This window comes from Sceloporus occidentalis, unplaced genomic scaffold (assembly GCF_023333645.1).
Source record: "Sceloporus occidentalis isolate IW3139 unplaced genomic scaffold, rSceOcc1.0.p SCAF_10, whole genome shotgun sequence".
In the NCBI taxonomy this organism is placed as follows: Eukaryota; Metazoa; Chordata; class Lepidosauria; order Squamata; family Phrynosomatidae; genus Sceloporus; species Sceloporus occidentalis.
In genome coordinates, this window is record NW_028316990.1 from 5,803,844 (window position 1) to 5,831,633 (window position 27,790).

The window sequence follows — 27,790 nt, forward strand, 5'->3', positions numbered from 1 at the left end:
TCTTTTAAAGTATTTTACACACTTTTTATCTTTTTAACTATATTTTATTCTTTTATGCAATCTGTTTTAATATTGTCATGATTTCATTCTGTTTTAATGTAACATCTTTTCTAGGTTTTTAATTGTATGGTTTTAATCTTGTAAACCACTTGAGTTCCAGTTTTAGGAAAAGGGCAGGATATAATAATAATAATAATAATAATAATAATAATAATAATAATTATTATTATTATTATTATTATTATTATCTGTATTATTTATACCCTGCCTCTCCTCCAAATAACAAAGTGTGGAAATGTGGACTGAGATCCTGTTAACCACACCTGTAGCATATGGTTAGGCATGTGAACCTATCTCACATTGTAGTATCAGAAAAGCCAGCATGATGCAGTAGTTTGGGTGTCAGACTGTGGCCCCATTCCCACTTACAGATAAATCAGTGTGCGATCCGAATCGATCGATTCAACAGCAGAGCATGGTTCCCACTATATTTGTCCTGATTGTATTTTTCCCTCCAAAATAACTCTCTTGTGGTTCCCATTCATGCATGAATCGATTCAAAATGGACCTGCTCCAGCCGGCCAAAAGGCAAATTTAAATCGATTTCGATCCACATCTGGTTTACACATATGTGGAATCGATTTATCTAAAAAGAAGTGGAGAAAAATCAGCGTCAAAAAGATGTGGGTTAAATGGGTCTAGAGCATGCCCCCCCCCTCAGAATCACTTCAGTGATTCGGATTAAGTGGGAACCAGGGTTGCTTGAACCGGTTCAAAACGATTCGGTTTAAAAGGTAGTGGGAATGAGACCTAAGACCCTGGAAGCCGGCATTCAAATCCCAGCTCAGCCATGGAAACCCACTGGGTGACCTTGGATAAGTTACACTCTCTCAACCTCAGGGGAGGGCAAAGGCAAACCTCCTCTGAACATGTTATGCCAAGAAAACCCAGGGATACGTTTTGATAATTTGTTTGCAGAATTGTACTTGATTTTTGCTGTTACCCGCCTTGATCCTCCAGGAGAAGCAGGATAATAATAATAATAATAATAATAATAATAATAATAATAATAATAGGCTCATGATGAGTTGCATAAATCAGAAATGACTTGAAGGCACACAACAACCACCGCAATGCACAGGGGGATTTATGCATGTGTCTGACACCAGCAAGAGTGCTGCCAAAGTATGCATTTATAGAGTATGTTATCTTACAAAAAGCCATACTTGTATGCATATTTTACCAGGTGGGACAAAGGATACAGATAGTTGTTTGTTTCGTATGTGTTCCCTTGATGCCATACTGATAGCTTTCTGCTTTGCTGTATGGTGTACATAGCAATTTGAAAAGACAAAATAATTGCAACTGGGGAAGAGCTTTGGGGAGGAAAGTTGCACTTACACCCCCCGAAGTACTATAATCCCATTTTGATTTCTCTCTCTCTCTCTCTCTCTCTCGTACACACTTTATTTTCCTTCTAATGTGCGAGATCTTAATTATAGATCTGTCATATCGAGCTCAGAATTTTCAGTTTTGCCGCTATCTTTGAAAGTATTTTTCACACAGGCGCCAACCTGAATTCTTGCAATGAGAACTCATGGTGACCTATGGCAGTCCTGTTGATCCAGATGGAAATACTGCTTCAGAGGAATGAGCTACTTTTGATGTCTTCTCTGGCTGCCCTCTTGGGGTGGGAGAAGCCACTCTCTCGGTGAACTTTCCTAGTTAATAGGCTTATTCTGCCCTGGTATTTTAGGTGTGTGGTTTTTTATATCCTCCAACCTCTTTATCAGACTGTCTGCCCTGGCCTTTGAAGATAGTGTGCTGACTCACAAGGCTGGAAAGAGCAACAAAATGACATAAGACTAGGCAACATGGCTTGTTTCAAGTACAAGATTGTGGCAACATGCGCTGTTCAAAATCACCTAATGACATTTTATGGGGAAGGATAGAGGGGGGCAATAAAAAGAGAACCTCATGTAGTGGAGCAACTCTGGGGACAAATATTTAGGCCAGAATCTGTGTCCCTTACACACACAGTTGTACTTCTTTAGTCCTTGTGCAATGGATATATCCACTTCATGGTTGCATAAACAGACGTGCACAAGTGTAACCTTTTCATGTTGTTGTTGTTGTTGTTGTTGTTGTATGCCTCCAAGTCATTTCCAACTTATGGTGACCCTAAGGGGCTTCCTTGGCAAGATTTGTTCAGAGGAGGTCTTCCTATGTTATCCTCAGGAGCTGAGAGACTATGACTGGCCAAAGCCGCCTAGTGAGCTTTTATGGCCAAACATGGATCCGAACCCTGGTCTCCAGAGTGATAATACAACACTCAAACAAGTCCTTATCCAACAAAAGTGTCCATCTGCCTCCACAGGGGAACTTCTCTGACAGCAATAGGTTTCTGGCCATTATGCCCAGGGTTTCTTTGACACTATAAAGCAGCTTCATGAAGCCCACACTTTGCTCCTTGTGATTGGATATAACTAGGGTCCTCCGAACTAAGCAAGATAGACTTGAATACACATGAGTTCAAACTGCGTAATAAAACAGCTTTCCATTTTTCTGAAGGCCATTTCCAGCGTAGTCAGTCAATGTTTTCTTTCCAGATACTCCAACCATCCTGAGATCCTCCTGAGGTCAAAAGGAGAATATTGAACTTTACTTGTTAATAGCCTGGAACATTTGGAGGGTGGCTCACAGGATCTAAATCTTTTCCTTAAAATCCATAATTGCATTTAGCAGCTTTATGATTACCACTTTGCAACTTTAATTTGATGAGGGAATATTTACAGTCTGCCTTGCAGTTCTTCTAGCAGTGATTCTGCAGGTTTTCACTTTGTCATCCTCACCAGCTTCATTCATCTTTGTTATGATTATTTTTCTCTTAATTAATTATTTCAATATCGATCTAGCCCAAAGGCTATTTGTTTGTTTAAAAAGAGAGGGGGGGGGGGAAGAAATCCTTCTGTGTTTCAAAACGTTCCAGATATTGGTTAAAACACATTTGCTTAAATCTCTTCAATTGTGTGGCCTGAGTTCAAAATTCAAAAGTACTTTGTACTCAATGAACTGAGCAGGGAAGAAAGTCAGGAAAGGTACAGAGTCTTGCTACCTAAATCCTGGTGGAGAGGCAGGATATAAATAAATTATTATTATTATTATTATTATTATTATTATTATTATTATTATCAGGCCCATACTGACAGGCCAAAATAAAGCTGCTTTGGGTCATTTTGGAGGTATGATGTTTCAATGACGCATGCATCCTAAGAGGCCAGAAGTTGTGCCAAAGCTACACTGCAGTCCTTACAATTGGACCATGTTTTTGGCGTGGCTTCTGACCTCTTAGGATGCATGCATCATTTGAAACAGCATACCTCCAAAGTGACCCGAAGCAGCTTTATTTTGGCCTGTTTGTATGGGCCCATTATTATTATTATTATTATTATTATTATTATTATTGCTCTTCCCTGTAGACTCAGGCAAAAGCAAACCCCTGCAGCCTCTCCTAGCTTGTGGTCTTCCTCATTAATGACTTTTTTTCCATCTTGACCACATTCTAATGTTGTTTGGTTACATGTATCCTTCTTTTGATCTGTGAAATATTGGAGGGCGTGAACCATCCCCATACTTTAATTTTTGCAATAGACACAATGTTTTCCCCCTAAAGTAACACAACATCACAGTCACCTCAACTGGAATTGCTCTTTAAAATCTGAACAGTGCCTACCTTCTTTAACTCTCCAAAAGCATATGTCTGAGATTTTATTTAATATATCTTTGTCTCCTTTCAAAACCACAGTCCTTTCAAGGTGGCATAGCCATAAAAACAGTGCAGTTGATACTGAAGTATTATATATATTTAAAACCCCAACAAACCTACATTTATAGTGTGTGTGTGTGTGTGTGTGTGTGTGTGTGTGTATATATATATATATATATATATATAGATAATCTTTATTGGTTTTAAAACTTAAAAACATTACATTTCAAAATTAAATTGTATAAGCTTCCATGGTTCCAAATATACATCTTATTTATCGAATTTTCCACCAAAGTATAAAAGCGAGTATTTCTTAATCCCTATAAACCCATTCAATTCTATTAATACATTTGTAGTTTTCAGCAGGCACTGCACCGGCATCCCTATGTTAAGTGCAGAATCTCAGGAGAGGTTGCAATAGTTGGCAACCCTAGCTTTCGAAAGGAGAATTTAAATCAGCAACTTCATTTTTTTTCCTGGTTTATGAAAGAATAGTTAAGTTTTCTCATTTGTTGTACCAACCCATAATTTAGTTAAGTTGTATTATTTATTTCGACTCTTAACGCAACATTCCCTTGAAGCTTGCTGAGAGGAATGAAGGGCGGTGTGTGTGTATGAAATACCTTTATTTTGTATCTCTGGAAATCTCTCCGCACTCCAGGAAGTGTTTTTATGGCCCGTTGCACATTTCGCATATTATCATGGCTTTGCTAACACATGCAGACTTCTGCATTTTGTATCATCAAATATTTAATGGGAAAAACTAGCCAGCTGCTTATGCTTTTCCCATTTGAACAGCCAAACGTGGGCAGAAGATTAGGCAGAGGGCAAACAGAGCAAAGCTAAGAACCCGGGGCCTTCCTTTCCGATTCTGTTTTAGAGAGCACCAGGATTTATTAATTTTCTTGTTTACGTCTGCTGCTGGCCCTTCAATATTTATCTTCTTGGTTTTGAAAAGAAGGGAACTAAATCAATGTAGGTTTGGTAGGCCAGTGGTCCTTTTGGAGCTTGCATTTTTCTTAGACCAAGATCTAGCTTGGGGTAATATAAAACAAAGGATGATTCCCATGCTGGAGAGAGAAATTGGGAAGTTGTAGTCTAGAAAAAGTGGGGAAGATTCTGCATCATTCTTACGTGATGTCAGTCTACATTCGCATAGAATCGCAGAGTTGAAAGAGACCCCCAAACCCATCCAATCCAACCCCATTCTGCAATGCAGAATTCCCTCCTTGGAGGTCTTTAAACAGAGGCTGGATGGCCGCTGGGTATGTTTTGATTGAGAGTTCTTGCATGGCAGGGGTTGGACTGGATTGCCCTTGTGGTTTCTTACAACTCTAGGATTCTATGATTCTATGAAGACACAGTCAAAGCATTTGAAGGACTGTTTGAACCCCACTCTAGTTCATGCTTCTAACTCTATGGAAGTTTCCAGGTTACATGCATTTGGAATCTTGGTAACCATGGGAAGAACTGCCTGGTGCAGTTGTCTAAGCAATAGGAGGGGAGACATACTGAAAATAAATAAAGAGAAGGGGGGGGGGGGAGATTATACTATTATGTGCTCAGATGGTATAATGTATAATTTGATAGCCCCAACAACCACACAACTCTTGCTGCGTTGGCTTATTCAGAGAAAAGGACAAAGGCAGATGGGGAATGCTTAGGCAGAGGCAAACAAACTGCATGGGGACACAGCAGGGTTGCATTTTGGGTCTTCATTCATCCTCAGCATCATTGCCAAGCATTAAACTGGAGCATGGCAGGCTCCGAAATCTTCATCTTGGGCAGCGGCAACTACCCACTTTTGTATTAAAAGGAGGAAAATGCTGAGCTGCACAGAAGAAGGAAGGGGCTATCTGTCTATAGCCTTTGTTTCTCCGATTTGATGTGTCTTTTCTCAAAATCCCAATGGGAAGGCACTTTTGAAAGCAACGTTTTCCAGGCCTTTTCAGATTTCACTGCTCTTCTGCAGAACTGTTTACTAGCAATGGGCTTTCAGATAGCAAAGTTCTAATGCATGGCTTATCAGCAGCTCCCACGTTTTGTCAACGGAAATGGAGAATTTTCTCACATATCACCTTTCCTGCCTCAACGCTTCAACACATCCTACAGCCTTAACATAAATATAAGGAAGGAGGAAAGCATGGGAACAAATTACGCATAAGACATTGGATCTGCTTAGAAAACCACAAGGGAGAATTGGATTAAATGCTGCTTTTATAAATTCGGATGTGATCATAAAACCCAAGGAAAGGGTATTGCTGTATTGCCGACAATAATCTTACCAGCTCAGGAACTGTTGCTGGTACTCCTGCTAGTGCTGAATGATATCAATAAATGAAGTAGAAAATCTGAGAGGCAAGTGTGAAAATGGAGTTACTATGCAATCTTTAAAAAAACAAACCTCAGAGTCACAATTTCTCCTTGGATCATGCGATAAAATGCAAGCTAAGCACATGGCAAGTGTTATCTTTATATTTTTGGCACTTTCCTCCTCTATTAGGGGTTGAACGAATATCAGTAAATATTCAAAAGATAGTGTTGTGTGTGTGTGTGTGTGTGTTGAGAAACCCTAATGAAAAGAATCCTGAACGCATGAGAACCTTAGCAATTTGTTACTTATGTGCTAAATCCTGGCTAACTTGCATGGAAAACAGCTTTTTCTGCTTAGGATACAGCCTTTTCTGTATAGAAAATAATACCGGTATGGAGAAAATACTGTTTCCCGAACAGAAAAGGCAGCTTTCTGTGTACAAACAACCACAAGTGAATTTTGCACCGAATAAATCCTTAAATACAAATAGGATTAAAATGGTACCAATAGTTTATTACAGTCAAAGGTTCATTGCCATTGAACCTTTGGCTAATCTTATTCAATGTAATCTCAACATTCATGGCCCAAACATCGGAGGACAAATCGACGAGTTAAACTTATATGCAGATGACATCTTGCTTCTTTTAGAACATCCCTATAGATCTTTTGTAGAATTAAAAGTCATCTTGGACTCCTTTGATTATTTTGCAGGCCTGCGAATCAATTATTCGAAATCAAAACATCTGAGTTTTCATCATCATCACCATACAATTTATTTATATCGCGCTCAGTCCCTGGGAATCTGGGCGGCTACTTCTATTAGTGAGCAGAATTCACTGCAACAATTAGCAAAGCTACAACTTTATCCATCTGGCTTTATAAAAGAAATGGTGTGGTTTTCAGACTTTCTGGCAGTATGGGAAATGGCTAAAAGTACTTATTGCTTTCTTTGAGAAGGAATTTAGTGAAGAATTGCACAAAATACCTACTCTGTAGTGTTTTTGTCTTGAACTACAAGGAGGCTTGAAATTATTCTTTCATTTGTGACCTTCAGTTACATCTGTCTCTGTATTTTTTTTTTCAAACGTTGCTGCTAAGAAAACCCCACAGTTGCTGAATAACTTGATACAAAGCCCAGGGTTGCACAGGGTTGCAAGTGTGCATAAAAGTTGCAGAGGACAAATCTCCATGTGCTGAATGACACATTAATGGCACCATCCAAACTTTGTATGGAATAAGGATGTTGCACAACTGAACACCAAATAAGAACAAAGGTCATCAAACAGGAAAGCAAGGGCCCAAACAGACAGACCAAAATAAAGCTGCTTTGGGTCACTTTGGAGGTATGCTGTTGCTGTTTAAATGATGTATGCATCCTAAGAGTCCAAAAGCCATGCCAAAGCCATGCTCCATTCCTAAGGATTGAAGCACATCTTTGGTGCAGCTTCTGGCCTCTTAAAATGTGAGTATCATTTAAACAGCATACAGTGGTACCCCGGGATACGAATGCGCCGCCTTACGAAATTTCCGGGTTACGAAAAAAATCCATTGAAAAAAACATTTCCGGGTTACGAAGGTTATTTCGGGTTACGAACAAAAATTTGGTGCTTTTCGGCGCGATTTCACACGGAATCGCGGCTTTCGCTATTAGCGCCTATGGGCTTTTCGGCTAGCGAAAGTTTCCGGGTTACGAAAGCGGCGGCGGAACGAATTAATTTCGTAACCCGGGGTACCACTGTATCTCCAAAGTGACCCAAAGTAGCTATATTTTGGCCTGTCTGTTTGGACCCTATGTGCACAGTTTAATGTGCATGCACATCCATATGCAAATTGTGTTATGCACAATTAGAAATGCACATCTATCTTCAAGGCCATCCGCATGGATGATGGTTGTGCATTTTCTTCCTTGCTCTCGCTCTCAGTGAATACACACATAAACAAATATATACTGGTGGTCCTGAGACCTTTGGTTGTACGATTATCCATACATTAAATAAATAGCAAGTAGGCGATATGTTTCATTGCAGAATTATGACCTCGAGATTCAAATGCCTACCGTAGAGTGAGTTTTTCTTCTCCCAAGCTGGAATCAAACCAGTAATATCACCCAAACCATTTATGTTCAAGTTATTTCATTTCGTCAGAGAGGCTACTAGCACTTTAAAAGAACATCTCCATGAGTTGTTCCTTGCCATTCCTTGTGGCCACGGGTGACATGTCCATCTGCTGGGCAAAGCGTGCTTTGCACCCAAAAGGAACCAGAGCTTGGAAAAGGTATTTTGGGGGCTACAGCCATCAGAATGATCATGGGATTGCAGGAGTTGTAGTCTAAATAATATTGTTTCCAAAATCTGGCACGAATAATAAAAACATGCAAACTATTCAGCCCATGACCTGGGCCTGGCATACAGTGAACGTTTTCTCATCCTTAAGCCAATAAATTGCCCAGAGGATTTTGCTAAGGAGTTGATACCTGTGTGATATCAGTGCAAGGCAGATTTATGGGATTGTGAGTCCATTCCAAATTTGAATGCCAACTATATAGGTGTTGCCCAAGGTGCTAGAGCTATTTGGGGAATGAGCTTGAGCACATTGGATAGTCCTTTACACTTCGGACTTAACCCCAGTGTGGATTTGCAGCCTTATTATCATGGAAGCCAGCACTGCATTATGATCAAGGGGGAGAGATTAAAGTATCATCAGAATTAAATAAGCACTTGCCTTCTTTTCTGTTGCTCAGAGGTGTCTTGGAATGTAATAAGACACACCAAGAGATTGTCAGTGCCGTGGTTCAATCACAGAATGAAAATTAAACAGGATAGCTCTGACAGGTAGCACAAAAGCGGATGTTGATAGTGTCAGCAAGTATATTAGAATACAAGAATTATCTTTGCGTCAATGGCAAAGAAGGGGAATATGCACAAGCTTTCTCTCCTCACTGCCACCTCTTTTCTTCTTTCCTGGGATACCAAAATTATTATGCAGCATTAATATAACACGTTTGCCATTGACGGGGCTTTGGAAATGTCATCCTGCTCATATTTGCAAGAATCCCCTGTGGCGGAAAACCGCTTCTGCCATTTTATGGACAAGGAATGGAGGCTGCATGAGGTTGTATCTCATTACACATCTTGTACCTGGGTACAGAGACTATAGTACAAAGTGTATGTGTGTGTGTCACATCACCTGTCACCTTATGATCACCGCATGAATTTCACAAGCTTTACTTAGAGGTGGTTTTGCCCCTTCCTTCTTCTGGAATAGAGCCTCCAGCATCTGCTATTCCTTGGCAGTCTCCCATCCAAGTACTAACCAGGGCTGACCCTGTTTAGCTTCCAAGATTGGGCAGAACTCTGGTGCCCTGAGGGTATTTTTTTTCCCAGCGGAAGACTACAACACTTCCCTGTATCCTCCCCATGCTTTTATATGTTAGTACTTTGAAGGTGAAAGTCACATTTTATACGGCTGTCCAAGATACTGCATCTATTTCAGAGGTGGGTTCATCGCATAAGACAATACCTTTAGAATTCAGACTAAAACCCAAAGTGGATTCCCCAGCCCACTAACATTGAAGCCCTAAGCCTCCACTCACACAAATATCAGGACACCTTAAATAAAATAAACAAACCTGAAGTTATTTCCGTTAGATTTAAGAACAAAAAGGCAGATTTTTGTATGTTCTTAGCAAAAAATGAATCAAATGATCTTCTGCAGTGACATATTCAAACACAGATATGCTCAATATGGAGAGGATTGTGATATGGGAAGGAAGTACATCTTCATACATTTCACATCATTTTGCTCCTCACCGTGATATAGTTGTTGAACACTGTGCACCAAGATTCTGCATGGGACACACAACTATGGTAAGGTCAAATCTGTTACCTATGGCTATGCTGGTCTATGACTGTAATAAACTATTCATTTTCTCTAGTGCATCAGTACAATTCAAACCACTTTATAGCTTTTACAAAGCCTTTGGAAGAGCCCTGATGCAGATTGAAAAAAATCACTATGGATAGGCTTCAAAGAAAATGGAATGAGTGGAGATGGAGGTAACAAGCAATAAAACCTAGCAAAACCCAAGGAATTATATTACGGGAATCCACACTTCTTTAGACCAGTCTAGGCAAATCCTATGAATGAGTAAAAGCCATTTGGATGATACTCATTTGTAAACTGGAACACAGCCCTAGCAGTCAGAAAGAAATGCTGCGTATACATTAGAAGATACAGACAATTAAAAATTGTGCCGATTATGTATCCAAATACATTATGGTGTTTGGAGTTGTGATTTTGTTCTTCAAAGATGCTTATTTATATCCTTTTACCAACACATCTTTAATGAACTTTTTTTTTGTACCAAAGGTCCCACAAAGAACGATCATCCTAGTTAAGCTGCATTATACTCTTACAATGGATATAATTTGAGAAAAACATTTCCTTTTTTCTTCTACGACAATCTTTATTCGCAGTCAAATTACTGCTTATAAAATCTGTAGTACAAAGCTCTGCTGAAGAATCAGGGAAGACATTGTCATCTGTTAAAACATTTCATTCCTCATACATTGCTAAATGACAGTGTTAAACCTCCCAGTCCCCTTTGTTTTAGGTTAATTGAGAATTTTCTGTGCGCTTTCCTCGTGGTTTGATGTATTGAGTTATTGTTTTAAAAAGCAACCTGATTTTTTTAATAAATAAAACACCCACACAGGAACAAAGGAACGGTATCAATTAATTAAGACTATTGTTATTATTCTAATAACTCATTTTCAGGGAAGATAAAGCTCATCTCTTGACTGATGTTTAAAGCAAAAGTACAGACAGACTTGATGGACTGCATCATTCGCTATTCATTAGTGTTCACATCGGTTACGTTCTTTGCCCTTTGCTGACGGGACCAAATCATTCCTAAAATGTCAATAACCAAGATTCTCATTGGTATCAATGAGCATTAGACTAGGTTCTTGTTACAGTTAAAAATGCTGTAATGGAATCATTTCCAACTACTGTATCTTTGCCCAACCATCATACCTGTGTGCTGACTATTGCTGTGTGCCTTCAAGTTGTTTTCGACTTAGGCAAACCTAGCATGGAATTTTCTGAGCAAGATTTGTTCGGAGGGGGCCTGCCATTGCCTTTCCCTGAGGCTGAGAGAGCGTGACTTGCCCAAGGTCACTCAATGGGTTTGATGGCTGAGCTGCGAATCAAACCCTACTCTCCAGAGTCATAGTCCAACACTCAAACCACTAGTCCGTGTTGGTCAGTTGCAGAGGACATATGACTTGTATGTAGAAAAAGCTTCACTGTCCATTTACAGACACTATGGCCTGTTACAGACTGCCAAAATAAAGCTGCTTCGGGTCTCTTTGGAGGTATGATGTTTAAATGATGCATACATCCGAAGAATCTGGAAGTTGCACCAAAGCTGCACTCCAGTGCTTAGGAATGGAGTGTGGCTTTGGTGTGACCTCCAGATTCTTAGGACCCATGCATCATTTAAATAGCATACCTCCAAAGAGACCCAAAGCAGCTTTATTTTGACAGTCTGTAACAGGCCTATGTGTGGTTTATGAAGACCTATGTAGCATAGATCCAGACTATCTGGAAGGCCATGCCTCCTAATAGGAGCCTGCCTGAGTCTTGTCTTTGCCAGGGTAGGACTGTTGCTTGGTCCCATTAACATTGCAGGCTTGTCTGGTAAAGACACAGAAGAGGGTCTTCTCAGTGGCTGCTCCCAGGTTGTGAAATTCCCTTCCCCAGGAGGCTAGTCTTGCTTCCTCCCTTCTCTTCCTTTGCTGTTAGGAAAAAACCTTTTTATTTAAACAGGCATTTGATGCCTAATTGGTCATGCAGAGTCTTTAATGTGGTCTATATGCTGCATTTGCTTTTTATTTTTATTGTTATGTTTTAAATGATTTACACTTTTAAAAAAATTAAGCTGCTTTAATATGATAGATTGTTTAGTTGCATTTTAACTATTTCATCATCAGGTTTTTTACTTTCATCCAGTTTTATCATTAGTCTTATTGAAATACATAAACGTGTTAGTTTGGAATATCACTACACAAAGGGATCTTGTAGCACCCTGGAGACCTTGGAGTGTGAAAGAAAGAAGTTGGTAGCATAAGTTGTTGTAGACTTGGGGCCTGAAAAGACAGGCCAAAATAAAGCTGCTTTGGGTCAGTTTGGAGATATGCTGTTTAAATGATGCATGCATCCTAAGAGGCCGGAAGCTGCGCCAAAGCCATGCTCCAGTCCTAAGGATTGGAGCGCAGCTTTGGCACAGCTTCTGGCCTCTTAAGATGCGTGTGTCATTTAAACAGCATACCTCCAAAGTGACCTGAAGCAGCTTTATTTTGGCCTGTCTGTTCAGGCCCTCAGTCTTCTTCCTCAGATCCGTGGAGTGAATTGAGGTCGCAGATGGAATGCGTTCTCCAGCCAGTTTTGGTGTATTCCCATTCCTAAAGTCTGGTTTATATTCATTTATCCTCTGACATATAGATTGGCCTGTTTTACCCAGTGAAAAGTGCTGGTGGGCATTTGTTGGGATATATCACATTAGAAGATGAGCGAATGAAAGCACCTCTAATATCGTAGGTGATATAGTTAGATCCTGCGATGACATTTCTTGAGTAGATGTGTGGACATCTGGGTTTGGGGCAAGGTCTTGTATCCATCTCCCCATTCATGTTGCATACCCTCTTGTAAGTAAACAACTGTTTAAGATTGGGAGGCTGTCTTTAGGGAAGAGGTATCAAGGTCCCTTGAGAAGGCAGCATTATTATAGGTTGCAGTTTATTGATGATACATGGACTCAGTTGGGCGCTGTATGTGACCACTAGAAGATTCTACCATTTCCTGTCTTTAGTCTTTCTCTAGCCTTATTGTAAGCTTTGGGCTCCTTATTGAGGAAAAGGTGGGAAATGAAACATATACATACACACTCCTTGTAGGTTAAAATCAGAAAAGCACGGCAAAGAATACATAAAGAACCATGGCCTGAATCCTCTTGTCAGTCCCAAATACAGTAGACCCATGGCATCGGTGAGATTTACGTATGTGTTGACATACCCGTAACACAGTTTTTCATTTCAGTGTGGCTTTTTAAAAAATTTATTTCTTTAAAGCCCCCTCCAGCCCCCATTGACATGATGGAAGTCACCAGCTTATTCCAGATAGCTGTGGAGCTGAGTTCTGCTGGAATAACAAACCGATACTGAAGATGCTATCTGACACATTGGGCCAGCGGTTTGATTGCTTTTGTTTTATATAGAAAGATAGAAATCTTGACATTTTGGTCTGGTGTCAGGAATGGAGTGAATGCAATCAGCCTGACGGTGGTTGCCTAGCAGAGGAAGTCTCTATGGAGCAAATATTGCAGCCTATTTTAGAATGTGCATATTCCAAATGACCCTTCTTATTACTATTGACCAAGGCAATGGATGTCTCTCATTTGCATTAACCAGACTTCTGTTGGGTCTTCCAACTACATATGGCAAGCTATGATAATAAAGCGTATTGAACTACATAAAACAGTGTCAGTAGAAGGAGATAACAAGGTATATAGCTACACTAGAATACAGTGTATGTCAGAATAAGCGTCAAGTATTGCATACATACTAGAACTGTCAATTACTGTTGTTGAATGGTGTCAGATCTCCTTTTGGGAGCAGGGAGATAGTTGATAGGTAGATGGATTGTCCACCTTTGTGGTGAGTATATAGCTAACTGAGCTGACCCTCAACTGACTCCATCCTTACTGTTTACTAATAGAGATTTCTCATTTGGTGATTGTTAATCCTTCTGCCTTATTTAATGGTTAATAAAAGGTGGCTGTCCAGCTTATTTGGTTGTAAATGCAAATTACACTCATCCCTCCATATCTGCGGCTTTGATATTTGCAGATTTGGTTGTTCATGGATTTGATTAATATATTGTTTCTAGGAATATCTAGATCCTCCAGTGCAACTGTATGGTCAACTTTAACAAAAGGTTTCACTAAAATACCTAGAGATTCCTGGAGAGAATACTATACTAGGCCTTTGTAGCTCCTCCGGCACAGTTCTGTGGTCAGTGTCTGTCGGACGTTGACCACAGAGTTGCACTGGAGGACCTAGAGATTCCTAGAAAGGGGTCCTTTCAAGTAAAAATGTGGTGTTTTTGTTATTCGCAGTTTTTCCATATTCACGGGGGTCTTGTGCCCCTAACCCTGGTGAATATGGAGGGAAAAGTGTATTACATAGCGTTGATCGCATATTTGAGGAATAGGCATGGTTGCAATCCAGCATTATGTAATGGTTGGAGTATTGGACCCAGACAATGGGAGATCAGGTTTTGAACCTCCACTCACCCATTGCGTAGCCTTGGACATGTCACACTCTCTCAGCCTAAGAGGAAGGCAAAGGCAAACCTCCTCTAAATAATAATAATAAAAACCTAGGATAGGGTTGCCATAAGTTAGAGTTGACTTGAAAACACGTGACAACAGTAACAGGTATCTGGAGTGAATTTCTGTTTCTTTATGAAACACTGAATTGCAATTAAGTGGATCCTCATAGTACCCATAGAAATACTAGCCTAAATCCTATTGTTAGTGCTGACTAGAGTAGGCCCACTGCATCCTTTGTATTGCTCCACCATTCAACAATTGATTTGTTGTGTTTATTCTAGTTGTCACTAGCCTAAAAGATACCAGCCCCTGTTCCAGTTGAATTCAGTTTACAACTAATAACCCAATTCATTGCTGACTGCTTTGTATTTTTACAGATACTCCCTTGACAAAGACCCAGCAGACTGGTTGGAAATCAACCCTACAAATGGTACCATTCGCACTACGGGTATACTTGACCGTGAATCACCGTTTGTCTTCAACAATGTGTACACAGCGTACTTTTTGGCAATAGACAGTGGTGAGTAATGGCAATTGCTGAAAGCAAAAAAAAATTTCAGTTGGCACAAGGTAGGACCAGCTGTTTTGAATCCCACTGAGGGCAGTTCATGGTTTCTTGGAGAATCATTGCTTTTGTGTGCAGGTTAGGTATTTATCTCTTACCAAAGCATACTTGAATCAGAAGAGATTTTGGTGGGCATGAACTCTACTCCAAAGGTTGGGGAACGTTCTGCCAAAAGGACAACCAAAAAACCTTGACCAGAACTTTGCATAGGCTTCAGGTGGACCAAAGAGGATGCCATGCACATGTAATAAAGGAATGCCAAATTGAAATGTAAATGTTCTTTTGGTCGCTCTTTGTAGAGGCACGTAATTAGTATCTCAGCCTCTCTAGCAAAGCTGTATTCCTTGCTCTATTTATTTAACCAATTTCTGAAATACATATTTGCTTCCAGACTTTCAGTCTCTGGCTGTTTCTAATTTTGTAGTAAAAAGCAGTAGAAAAATTACCAGAAAGAGTCTCGCTCTTTTCTCCATATAGGGACAAGTGGGGGCTGATGTTCTGATACAGTTTAAATGGTAACTATAGTCTGATGGTAACTAAGCCTTAAGAGAAGCATTTCAACCCTTCTGAATAAGAGGAAAAACTTTGGCCCTGTACAGATGGGCAAAAAGCGCCATTTTGTGGGCGGGAAGAGAGCTGAGCATCCCCACACTCACAGCCCTCCCTGTGCTGCCTGGGTGCCATCTTGGTGCACAGTCGTTCAGACAGTGCGTGACATGATGATGTCATTTTGGCGCAGAACCCAAATGGCGCTGCACCAAAGGGGCATGATCAAGCTGCCCAGCAGCGGCTATGGCACTGCTTCGCAGGCACAAAAAGGAGCCAGAAAAACCAGCTCCTTTTTGTGCTCTGTGGAGGCCGGATGGGTGCTGTGCCATGCATTTGCCATGGCACCGATCCTGGACAGAAAGGGATGGCGTCTCATCGTCCCTTCCTGCCTGTTTGTACAGGGCCTTTGTTACAGAAGATGGAAACCACTAATTTAATGGTATTGTTGAGTTGATGGCATGGCTATCTGAGAAACCCTAAAGGTCTGGATTAGAAACTCAGGAGGACTGGACCTTAAGACCTGAAGTTCCCCACTCCTGCTCTCCTCTATGTTGATGCTGGACATCCCTTATAGTAGGCCATCTGAGGAAGTAGACTGAAGTCTACCAAAGCTCATGCTGCCAAATTCTTTCTTTCAGTTAGTCTCAAAGGCGCTACAAGATCTCTCTATAGTAGGCCATCTAGTTCTTATTAATCAAGAAAAAGCACAGTGTAACCATAAAACACTATACAAGGACATGATTTAAGCATGATTATAATGTATGTACCACTCACTACTTGTGATTTTGACTGAGTGTAGTCCTACACTGCGCGTTATGGCCACCTTTGAGCCAGAATACAGTTAGAAGGAATTGCTCCTATTGTGATTTTATATTCCTAATAATAAAGAAAGGCTTGCTGTCATTGTTCCTAGGATGATAGATATATCATCCTTAGTGGAATTAATCCCCCACTAATAAAAAAATATTTGAGCTGATATTAAGCCCCTGGCACCACCATTGCAATAACTAACTCATCTTCTACACAACTAGATTTTTATTCCATTTAACGTGGAATGGCAATTAGAATGAAAACACCATTAAAAAACCCTTGTTAAAATGCAATATTTTTAACATATTATGTGGATTAAAGTTCCTTCTGTTGTGCATAATCTAAATTAAAAGGAGGTAATGAAAACCCATTGCAAGTTACTTTTGCAGCACATTAAAAAATATAGAGATTGTCGGGAGGCTTGGAGAGGAGAGGTTCAGTTCTCCTGCGCAGCTGAAAGGCAAAAAAGAAATAAATAAGGGCTTTGTATGTCATGTTTAAAAAAGCTAATATGCTTACGCCTCTCAGAGATACAGCTGGTTTAGCTACAGCGATGAATTGTAAAAATGTTCTTTTTAAGAGGGTAATTTTACGGGGGATTTTTTTTGTACTGCACAAGTCAGTACAGGGAAATGTTTGTGAGAGTTTGACAGGGATATGGCTTTAAAATGCAAAGCAGCGGAGAGAAAGTGCCCCTTTGCTGGGGTGATTTACTTGGATATTCATAAATGTATTTCTCTCACTTAGCTACCGAACGTATTTCTCATCCTGTATTTGTTAGTCTTGGATAATGCATCTTTTGTATCGGTTGTGTATACAAAATTGTAATATGATTAGAACTGCGAGTTTATATTTGCAGAGGAATATGTGTATAATGCTTGGCATGCTGCAGGAATGAATTTTTGGGTACCCAGAGCAATAATTACAACAAGGGTAAGGTACCTTTGGCCCTCCAGATGTTGAGCTGTTATTCTCATGATATTTGCCAGACTGAGGTTTGCTGAAGAGGTCCTCCTTTCTCCTTCCCCAAAGGCAAGAATACAATGGCCAGAATTATCTTGGGTGAAAAACGTAAGCAATAAGTTCTTCTATAGAACCAGTAAGGCACCTTTGACTGGTGCGGAATGGCTGTATTTAGCATAAAATTGCAGAAGTGGTATTGCACATGAAATAATAATAATAATAATAATAATAATAATAATATGTATTTATATCCCGCTCCTCTGAAAAAGCGGCTTACATTAAAATAAACCAATAAAATACAATATCAATACAATGTCATTTGATAACATTATAACCCTGCCCCTCCCTAACCCTCCCATCAGTAATAATAAAATACAATTAAATTATCAATTATTAAAACAACCATTAATCATTAAATAAATTATTAGCAACTATTAAGAATTACCAGAGCAGAGGCAACTAGGCGTTGGTCATCAATCACAGATTGTTAGGGTGATGACCTTACTCTGAGTTGCTCTTAAGCCTCAGTGTGCATAGCATGCACGTACATGGCACATAAATGCACATTCAACATAAATGTGCATTTGGCTATGCATTTGTTTGGACATCTGATATGTTGACTCTGTTGCACAATGTTGCCACTCAACGTAAGGGTTGCATAGCACAAACTAATGGGGAACTTTGCATGCGGAGAGTTATACTACATAGTCCAGACGCAGGGTCTCAAGTACTGGAGGCATGGGAGACAATCTTCTCAGCTTTGGCACCCTGATTATGGAATGCCTTCCATTTAGAGTTTAGATTGGCACCAGTTTTGCTTCATTCCAGTGCCAGGTTAAAAGTACAGTGGGCCCTTGTTATCCGCTGGGGTTTGGTTCCAGGACCCCCCATGGATAACAAAATCCATGGATGCTCAAGTCCCCTTAAATATAATGGAAAAGGAAAATGCTGTTTCCAACAGGAAATGGAAAATCAAAGTTTGCTATTTGGAATTTATTCTTTTTTTTTTAATATATTCAAGCCGTGGATGCTTGAATCCGTGGATAAAAAATCCATGGATAAGGTGGGCCGACTGTATAAGGTTGGTTGGTTGGTTGTTGTTGTTTTGTTAAAACCTTTGGGCCGTTCTCGATTTATTCTAAAATACTTGCATAATGTGGAAAGTTGTTCATATGGTTTTAAACCGTTTAAAGCTTTTCAACCTATGTTCATTTGTTAATTGTTTAATACGCTGGGTTAATTATTTTTACCATTTCAAATTTTAAGCAGTTTTAAAATGTCTAAACTGGCTTTACCTATAAACTACCCTCAAATCCTGTGACATACAGTGGTTTGATAAATCAGTGAATGCACCCTCCATACCTCATCATTACAGATGGAAAGAATAATCCAAAACAGAGTTTATCAAGGGCTGGAAAACCCTGATGAGGAGGGTCCTGAAATGATAAGAATCGTTGGGGCTCAGAACTTATTCTGAACAAAAACACATTTGACGATGGGGTTGTGATGAAAACAGCAGCCTAAATCCTATTAATCCTGATTTGAGTAGATCCACTGAATCAATGGGATTTATTTATATGTTGACTCACCATTCAGTATTTCATTGAATGGGTCTACTTTACTTGACAGTAACCAACAAAATGCCAGCAAACACTGTCAGCACAAAAAAAAAAAAAAAATCTACACACACACAAAACCCAGCATTTTCATATTTTCTGCACAGAAAATGCTATTACTTTCTTGTTTTCTGTGCAGAAAATGCTGTTTGCTTCTGCACTAAGTAGCTCCCCTCCTTTTGCACATCTCAGAGGATCATCCTAAACAGGTGATAGTTTAAACAAAGTGGTCAGTTGTTTCAACCCAAGCCTTTGTGTGTGGTCTCTTTATTTCATGGGTTGGTCAGAAAAACGCTGTTCGCTGAGCCAACATAAACCCCGCTTGTGTCTGAATTTTGTGTAGAATAAATGTTGCTGTTGTTATTGTGTGCCTTCGAGCCATTTATGCCTTATGGTGACCCTAATGCAAAACTTGTGCCATCCAACATGTGTATATTTCCGCTCTGTCTCTTTGATTTAGCATCTTGTTTGTGGATTATACATAGACGGCAATGGGGAAAGGTTGCTTTTTCATGCTCAGACAGTGATGTGAATGTGGGAAACCAAGCTGGCTGGATTCTTGGTCTCATTCAACCATTCCATCCTAATGTTTGGATTAAACTCTGGATGGGTTGGGAAAGACTTTCTTTTGTCAATTAAATTGGGGTTCTACCCTCAAAGGCAGCTTTGTTTTTGGAGCATCTGGCTCAGATGTTTGGAATAAAGAATATCCATTATTATAGTTAACCATAATCTAAGGGAGGGGGGAAAGTGTGAAACGGAGATAGAAGATCAGAAAGATTTGGTTGGATTTTCCCTTCTGCTCCTCTGAATTAACTTAACTCAGATAACTGTTTTGGTGTGATATGCTTTTTGGCAGTGAGCTCTTCACGAAAGATCAGCCTTTTGCTCCATTAGCTTTAATCAGTTGCAAACATTTAATTGATGCAGTCAGAAAGACAATCCTGCCCAAAGCCTTTTCCCCTCCTAGAACTCGCTTCTCTCGCTGGCATGACAGTACTTTGTCATCACAAAGGAGCTAGAAGGACCACATGTCTTGACAGCTTTACTTACTAGATGCAAGCTAGTAATATAAACACTGTGATGAGTGAACTTTCCAACTACTTGAGTTCATGCTACAACTTGTGCTACATTGAATATTAATAGCACTCCAGCTTAACCTACAGTTCAGTGAAACCAGCAGCAAACTGATGTCTTCTAAAGGGTTCACTGAACCTTAGATGCAACCAGCATGAGATCTACGATGGCATGCTTCAACATCCACATAAGTCAATGCTCTTCACTAGCTTTGGTTCTTCAGCGTAATATTGTTGATCTCTCTAATTCTGTAGCCAACCATATGCACTAATGCAATGAAAGTAACTCCACCATCATTTTCCTAGTCAACCAATACTAATGCCTAATTTCCTCAAGCTTATTATGTTCCCAATGAGCTACATAATGTATGTAGGAGAGTGCTTCAGTAATCTAATGTGAGCACAAGAATCATTCCCGGAACTTGCAAGGGAGGTTAAATTAACTGAAAGAGTATCAAATGGAAATGCTCTTGCCAACAGCTCTCGGAAAGAGCAGTGTGGCATCCATAAACCCTTGATGCTTGCATATGCTGCAGTCCTAAATCTTTCAGTGGCGACCTTAATGGCATCTCAAGGTTGGCTGAGAGGCCATCAGGGCTGGCATCTGTGTGTTGAGCAGATACCCTTTATTCACCCACAAAAGTCTCTCGATATGTAAAACTTGAAAAATTCCTACATATGCCATTGGCTGCCCCTTGATTCACCCACAGCACATACGCCATCAGAAGACCATTGATTCACCCACAGGTTTTACTCTGGCTGTGTAAAACCTGAAAAATTCCTTCAAAATGTCCCTTTAAGAAATGTGTCCAAATGCCCTTTTAAAATAACTTATACAATAACTAAACTATATTACCTATACACAACCAGATAGTGCTGTTACGACTGGTTACATTTCTTTTTAAGGCCTCATTCTCACTTACAGATAAATCAGTGTGCGATCTGAATCGATGGATTGATTCAATAGCAGAGCATGGTTCCCACTACATTTGCCCCCATCGCATTTTTCCCTCTAAAATAATCCACTTCTGGTTCACATTCATACATGAATTGATTCAAAATGGACCTGCTCCAGCTGGCCGAAGGGCAAATTTAAATCGATTCTGAACCGCATCTGTTTCACACTTGTATGGAATCGATTTATCGAAAAAGATGCGGGGGAAATCAGCGTCAAAAAGACGTGGGTTAAATGGGTCTGATGCATGGCTCCCTTCACCAAATCGCTTCTGTGATTCGATTTAAGTGGAAACCAGGGTCATTTGAACCAGTTCAAACTGAATTGTGATCCAGTTTAAAAGGTAGTGGTAATGAGGCCTAAATGTGACCTTTGCTGTGAATGAAACCAAAGCTGGGGCCAATCAGTCTTGAAAGGGGAGACATTCTACAATAGGGATGCCATGGCTGAGAAGGTCCTAACCCACATTCTCACACTGTAGCTAAGAACATGTATTGGCCAGCATAGCATAATCGGTGCAACCCCTCTACAAATCAATCCCCAGAAATCCTTTACTCACCGTCCCCAGAATTCATGGTTTTGTTGCGTAAAAATCCCAAATGTCCATTCTGTGATTGGTGGAGAGTGCAGGGGATCAGAGATGCCTCTGATCAGTCACATTATCAGTCACAGACCAATGACATCTTCCACTTGGATCTACCGGGGTCCCAACGGATCATGTTAGCCGTCTTCTGACTTTGGGACATAGCCAAACGCTCCTCTAATTCCTTACATTCAGGGAGGCTGTCACAGGAAACCATGAATTGCAGGCAGGGTCTTTGCACATTATGGAGGATGCATTCCCTTCCATCCGAAAAGAAGAATATAAACAGATGTATGGTGGACTAAGTTTGTATTTCTTATTTAAAAAATAGCGGTTGGTATATTATTCCCATTGTTGGGATACAGAAGACAGTAAATCTCAGTCGCCAGGTTAGGTATATATAAGGATGTTGACCATGCCCTCATTTTTAAAAAAAGCTTATTACTTGTAGCTGTGTTAGTTTCCTTTGTTGTTTCCCATTAGCAACATCCCACCAGGTTCTTCCCTGGTCTAATAGCTGAGTTACTACGGAATAAACTCAGAACCTTCTCATGCAAAACAGTGGCATCTGGTGGCATCCATGTACATTGAGAGATCCACCCACTCTTGATTTTAGTCCCTTCTTGAAAGGAGCTCTCAAAAGGACTGAAGCCTAAAAGTAGATTCAGCATCTTGGATAACTCCATTTGCATCTGGACTAAAACTAGCAGCAGATTCACCATCTCACTGGCATGCAAGCCACCATCTTCTGTTGTGCTTCACTTCAGAGTGAGGTCTCCCAAGGTTTCCACCTTTATTAGCCACTGAACATTGGAAATAGCCCTTTGCTGCATGTAGAGATTAGTTTTGTTTGTCTGCATGTGGTCTTCTTCACCCCTCAGGCCCTTATGGGATATAGCCTTGCTACTGAAGAGTTGATGGAGCACAGTATTTAATTTCATAGGTAATAAAATGTGACCTTTTCTCTAGACAGAATCTCCCTTTTATAACCCAATCCCCCTTCTGAATGAGTGCCCTAATTTGCTTTGTACACTCTTGGTTTCTATAAAGGTCAAGGTACTATCTGTATCTGTTGAGCACTTTCATTTTATTTATTTCAGTCTAACCCAGACAGAGAGACTGAAATTCAGCCGCCATCTGTGGCCTGAGGTTTACATCAATTCATTAATGAAGGCTACCCTATTTAGGACAAGCAAATTGGATTTGGGCCAGAGGCTCTAATCTATGAAAGCAGAAATTAAGCGCTTAGGAAACTTTTACATAGGTTGAATAAGAGGCTGTACAGATGGGCAGGAAGAGGCAGCAAGACGCCACCCTTTCTGCCCCAGATCGGTGCCAGCCACAGACGCTGGTGAAACGTCAGGAATAAACTCTTCTAGAACATGGCCATATAACTTGAAAAACCCATGAAAATCTACAAAATACATTTGCTTGATGTATTTTGTAGATTTTCGTGGGTTTTTTCAAGTTATATGGCCATGTTCTAGAAGAGTTTATTCCTGACGTTTCACCAGCGTCTGTGGCTGGCACCGAAGTTAAGGCTATCTTCTTTGGAAAAGAGTGTCACAGTCTGGGTGCAACCACCAAGAAGGCCTTGTCTTGACTCACCACAAAATGCACCTTTGAGGGTGGCAAGACCAAGAGAAGGCCTCTCCCAAAGATCTCAAAGCTGGAACAGATGAGTTCCTTCAGATACTCAGAGGATCAAATGTTTCTTATGGGTTGTATTGTTTTCTGAGTAGAAGGGATCAGCTAAGTAGACTATAGTAAACAGAAAACCAAAGTGATCTTAAGTGAAGGTTCTCCATGAAGGTTCACTTTTGGTGTCCTTCACTGACATGAGGCAGATCATTTGAAAGAAAAGGCCAGCTGATATGATGAATATAACAGAAGCCTGCAGAATGATTCATCTACAGGTTGTCTTTCCATATGCCTTAACCTGTTTAGATACATCATGGTGACTGAAATTAAATTACAGCAGATTGATTCCACCTAAAACACAGTATTTGGAAGGAAATCAGGCAATTAGTGGCCATGGCAACCCAATTAAAGCTGCTTTTACACCCTTTATTTTAATTGCTCTATTAATTGAAAAGGGAAAATAAATTGAATGCTTATCCTTTACTTGTCATTTTGAGTTTTTGCAAAATATGAATCGCAGGGAAAATATTGTTTAAATTAGTCACTGTAAGCTGCAGATCTGGGGGGAAAATAATTTGCAGCAAACTGTGTTTAAGATAGATGGCACGTGTCAGCAGCTATTTGATAAGAGCTTTGCCTTTTGAAGCATAATTACTCAAACCCAGGAATTGCATGTATTATTGAAATATATGAGTGAGAGTAATTTGAAAGTGCAGTTTGTTTTTTTATAAATTGTAGAGTCAAATATCTGTTGGCAGGAGGAGGAGGAGGAGGACAGAAAAAGAGACAGAGGTGCAGGTTTCCTTTATGGATCTGTTTCTTCCAAAAGCAAGAGAAATGCATTTAAATGGGAGGATTTTGTCTCAGCTGAAGATATATCATCTGGATTGATTATAAATGCAATGCGGGGATATTAGCAGAATGGCATGACATGAAATCAGCTGGTAAGACTGATGACTCAAGAAGATTATGAGACTAGGAAGTGATTAACTTATGACTGTCCATCCCTTTTTGGCTTATCTTCATATGATATATCTTTAATTCTCTCTCCCATGTGATCCTGTTCAACTGTTTAAAACCATCTGAAGACAGTCTTGCATAGTCCACCAGTCTCTCTTTCTTTTTCATCTTGCTTGAAATTTTATTTAGAAGACAGAAAAATAACATAACACCGTATGGAAGTACAATGGGAACACTGGCTATGAGCAAAGGAGAAATTATGTCCCAGATCAAGGAGATGGAGCATGACTTTATACTCATAGTTATTTGAGCAATGCCACTTTGGTAGTGACTCGTAACATTTCCCAACCATATGTGCAACTCTGGGGGGATACAGACGAGCAGCTCCATGCCACCTATTTTTGCCCCTCGTTGGCGCTGCACCAACCATACTGCACCGCACCGACGCGCTCCCTAAAAACAAGCCACCTGGAGAGACTTCTTTTTAGGAGTGCCATAATGCCGCTCGCGCACCCTAATGCCACTGCTTCAGGTGAGCACCATTTGGGTGTGCAAACACTCATGCGTCATTATCACGTGCCCCGTGTGGGCAAGGCTGTGGCAAGATGGTGCATGGGAGCCGCTTTTAGGGCTGGGGGCATATGGACGCCCAGCCCTACAGAGCCCTTAAATCAGCCCCAGGATGGCGCTTCTGCCTATCTGTATTGGGTCTAAATGTGCATGTGCAAGAACATTTTCTATTTTAGAATACCTGTATTTGCATGCACATGGATAATGACTTATCTTGGAATTGGGCTCCAAGTCTAAACAGAAAATTCAGTTATATTTCATATGCAGCTTATACACATAGCCTGAAGGTACTTTTATACAACATAATTTTGTGCATGAACCAAAAGTTGTATACATTGAACCATGAGAAAGCAAAGGAGTCACTATCTCAGCCATCCGTGTGGACAGCTTTGGATTTTGGAGTATTTTGAAATTCCAGATAAAAGAGACTCAGCCTGTATCAAAAATCTCAGCCATAGCCATTCTGCATCATACAAAAATGTCCAATGTTTTGTAGTGGATCTTATGCATGCACAGCTAACCATCAAGATTCTGGCTTATGCAACAGCCTTTTGTACATCATGGGTCAAGCCTGGATGTTACTTTTGAGCAGCACTATAGCTCTTTGGCCATTTTGTTTTCAAAGGAAGCAACGAGCAGCTTTAACCATTTTCTTCCCACTGCAAAAAAAAAAAGTCTTTGAAATTGCCCATTTATTCTGTATAAACTTCACACATATTTGGCTCAGAAAAGTAGCATTTTCTGAACAGAAGATAATAGTTCTTCACACACACAAATTTGGTGCTGAAAAAGTGAACTGCAAAGATTCTCGTCATTCCACGACTACCTTTGTGAGGATTTCCTAAAACTCAAGACACATGTTTTTCTATCTTTTCCAGAATATTTTTAAATATCCTTTCCCTTCCTACTCAAGGAATTCATTCCTATTTCTTGATACTGTGATTGAAAAGCAACTCCTTGCTGTTTGTTGTTACAGTAGTTGTTGGCTTGCATATTGTTTTTCCTTTGCTTTCGGTCATTTGAAGAGTGGGCATGTGCTGAGGATCAGAAGGCATCTCCTGATTCATAACCACAAATCTGGGTAAGCACATAGGGATTCATAGCACAACTTCATTCAGTATTCAAAGCTGTATCCATGGATGGTCAATTTTTCAGTTCTATGATCTCTGAAGTCTTAAATTCTTTCAAATTAATGAGGAGATCTGTACATTTTCGACAATGCTTTTAAAAATATGAACCAGTGAACATCACCCATCCCTTATTTTGGATTCATAGATGGGTCTCTGTTGATTCTGTTATGGATATTGCAACCCAAATAACCAAGATGTTCTCCATCTCCTCAACCGTATTGGACTCAGCTTTAAAGACTTCCGTATGGTAATGTCCACAGCTGGGATCCTTTCCTTTGGTCCTCACGCCGTCCTATAGTTTTAATCCTAATCTTTATTTTTTTAAACAAATAACCTGAATTATGTGACTATATCCTTGCAAAGGAATCTGGCACCTGCATACCGATCTGAACAATTTTCTGTATATTAGACAAGGTTGCAATTGCTTGTGAACTGTTTGATTCCTTTCCTGCTGTTTCATCTTGATAGTCCTTTCATACAAGTTCTTAAATTCCCCCTTTATTGCCAGCTGTGGAGCATACATACTCTTGCAACATGTCATTTTTAATCAAAGCATTTTTAAAAAGGGAGAAATGCCATCTTTGGGGTACATCCAGGGCTTAACTTGGGCAACTGGTACATCAGCTTGAGAACCATCATTGAATTTTTCCCAAGTACCCTTTCAGTTCTTCTTTGTACTTCTTTTCTCAACAATATCAGCTCTGTGTGTGTGTGTGTGTGTGTGTGTGTGTGTGTGTGTGTGTATTAAAAGGAACACAGAAAAGCAATCCATTGAGTTCACAGTGCAACCGTCACCTCTCTTAAAGGAAAAGAGAAGACTAAATGAGAGAACTGGGGGAGAAAAATTCAAGTCAAAGCTCAAGGTCATCAAGGTCACCAAAGGCCCAGAATGTGCTCTTAGATACACGGACAACATGGATTCGGAATAAATTTTATTGTCTCCTACGGAGGAACTATAGACGTGACCTGGGTTGGAATACAAAGCATTGATCTGTTAAAATAAGAAAGTGTTTAAGTTTCCACTAACTTCTTTTCAAAAAAAGAAATCCATGGCTGTGCATAAAGCACAGCTTCCTGAATGGTTGGCCAGGGAAGTTTTTATGAGGAGATCTTTGACATAGAGGCTACATGATGTTTGCAAGTGTAAATGTTCAATGGGAAGGAAGGGTCAAGCCGGCAGCTGGTCAGCGGTGTTGCATTAAATTGGATGCCCACAAGTTCCTCAAATTAAGATATTTTCAAAGGGAGTGCAAGAGGCAAGGGCTCAAAATGTATTCAAATCCATTCTAATAGCCCTCTGTTACTTTGTTATACTGGCTCTGTTTTGAGTTAAGTCCATCCACAACCAACCTGAGTCCAAATGAGGTCACACCATGCTTCTACTACTAACCTGGCTTCCTGGCTCCCTTTCCATTATCATTTTCATAGTGGGTGGGGATTTGAAAATTCAGAAAACATGATGTGATAGAAGGCCAAATCTCATCATTTCCACCAAGAAACATAAACCTCACCACTACTTTTCTCCTTTACAGATCCCAGCAAGGCTGTTCTCTAGCTTTTCCAGTTTGGGAAGGAGAGTGTCTAAATCAAGGGAAGTAATAGTGCTCCTCTATTCAGTCTTGGTCAGGCCTCACCTGGAATACTGTGTCCAGTTTTGGGCACCACAATTCAAAAGGATGTTGAGAAGCTGGAGCATGTCCAAAGGAGGGCCACCAAAATAGTGAAGGGTCTAGAAGCCCTGCCTAATGAGGAGAGACTTGGGGAGTTGGGTATGTTTAGCCTGGAGAAGAGATGGTTAAGAAGTGATATGATAGCCCTGTTTAAGTATTTGAAGGGGTGTCACATTGAGGATGGAGCAAGCTTGTTTTCTGCTGAACAGGACCCAGAACAATGGATGCAG

At 40.2% G+C, this 27,790-nt stretch overlaps 1 protein-coding gene across 1 annotated transcript in view; it reads left to right on the plus strand.

Annotated features, from left to right (window-relative positions):
• CDH13 (cadherin 13) overlaps positions 1 to 27,790 on the plus strand; it is a 669,381-nt gene that overhangs the window by 617,124 nt on the left and 24,467 nt on the right. The window contains exon 11 of the mRNA XM_089539817.1: positions 14,850 to 14,992. Coding sequence (XP_089395943.1) covers positions 14,850 to 14,992 — 143 coding nt within the window. The remainder of the gene's footprint in view (positions 1 to 14,849; positions 14,993 to 27,790) is intronic.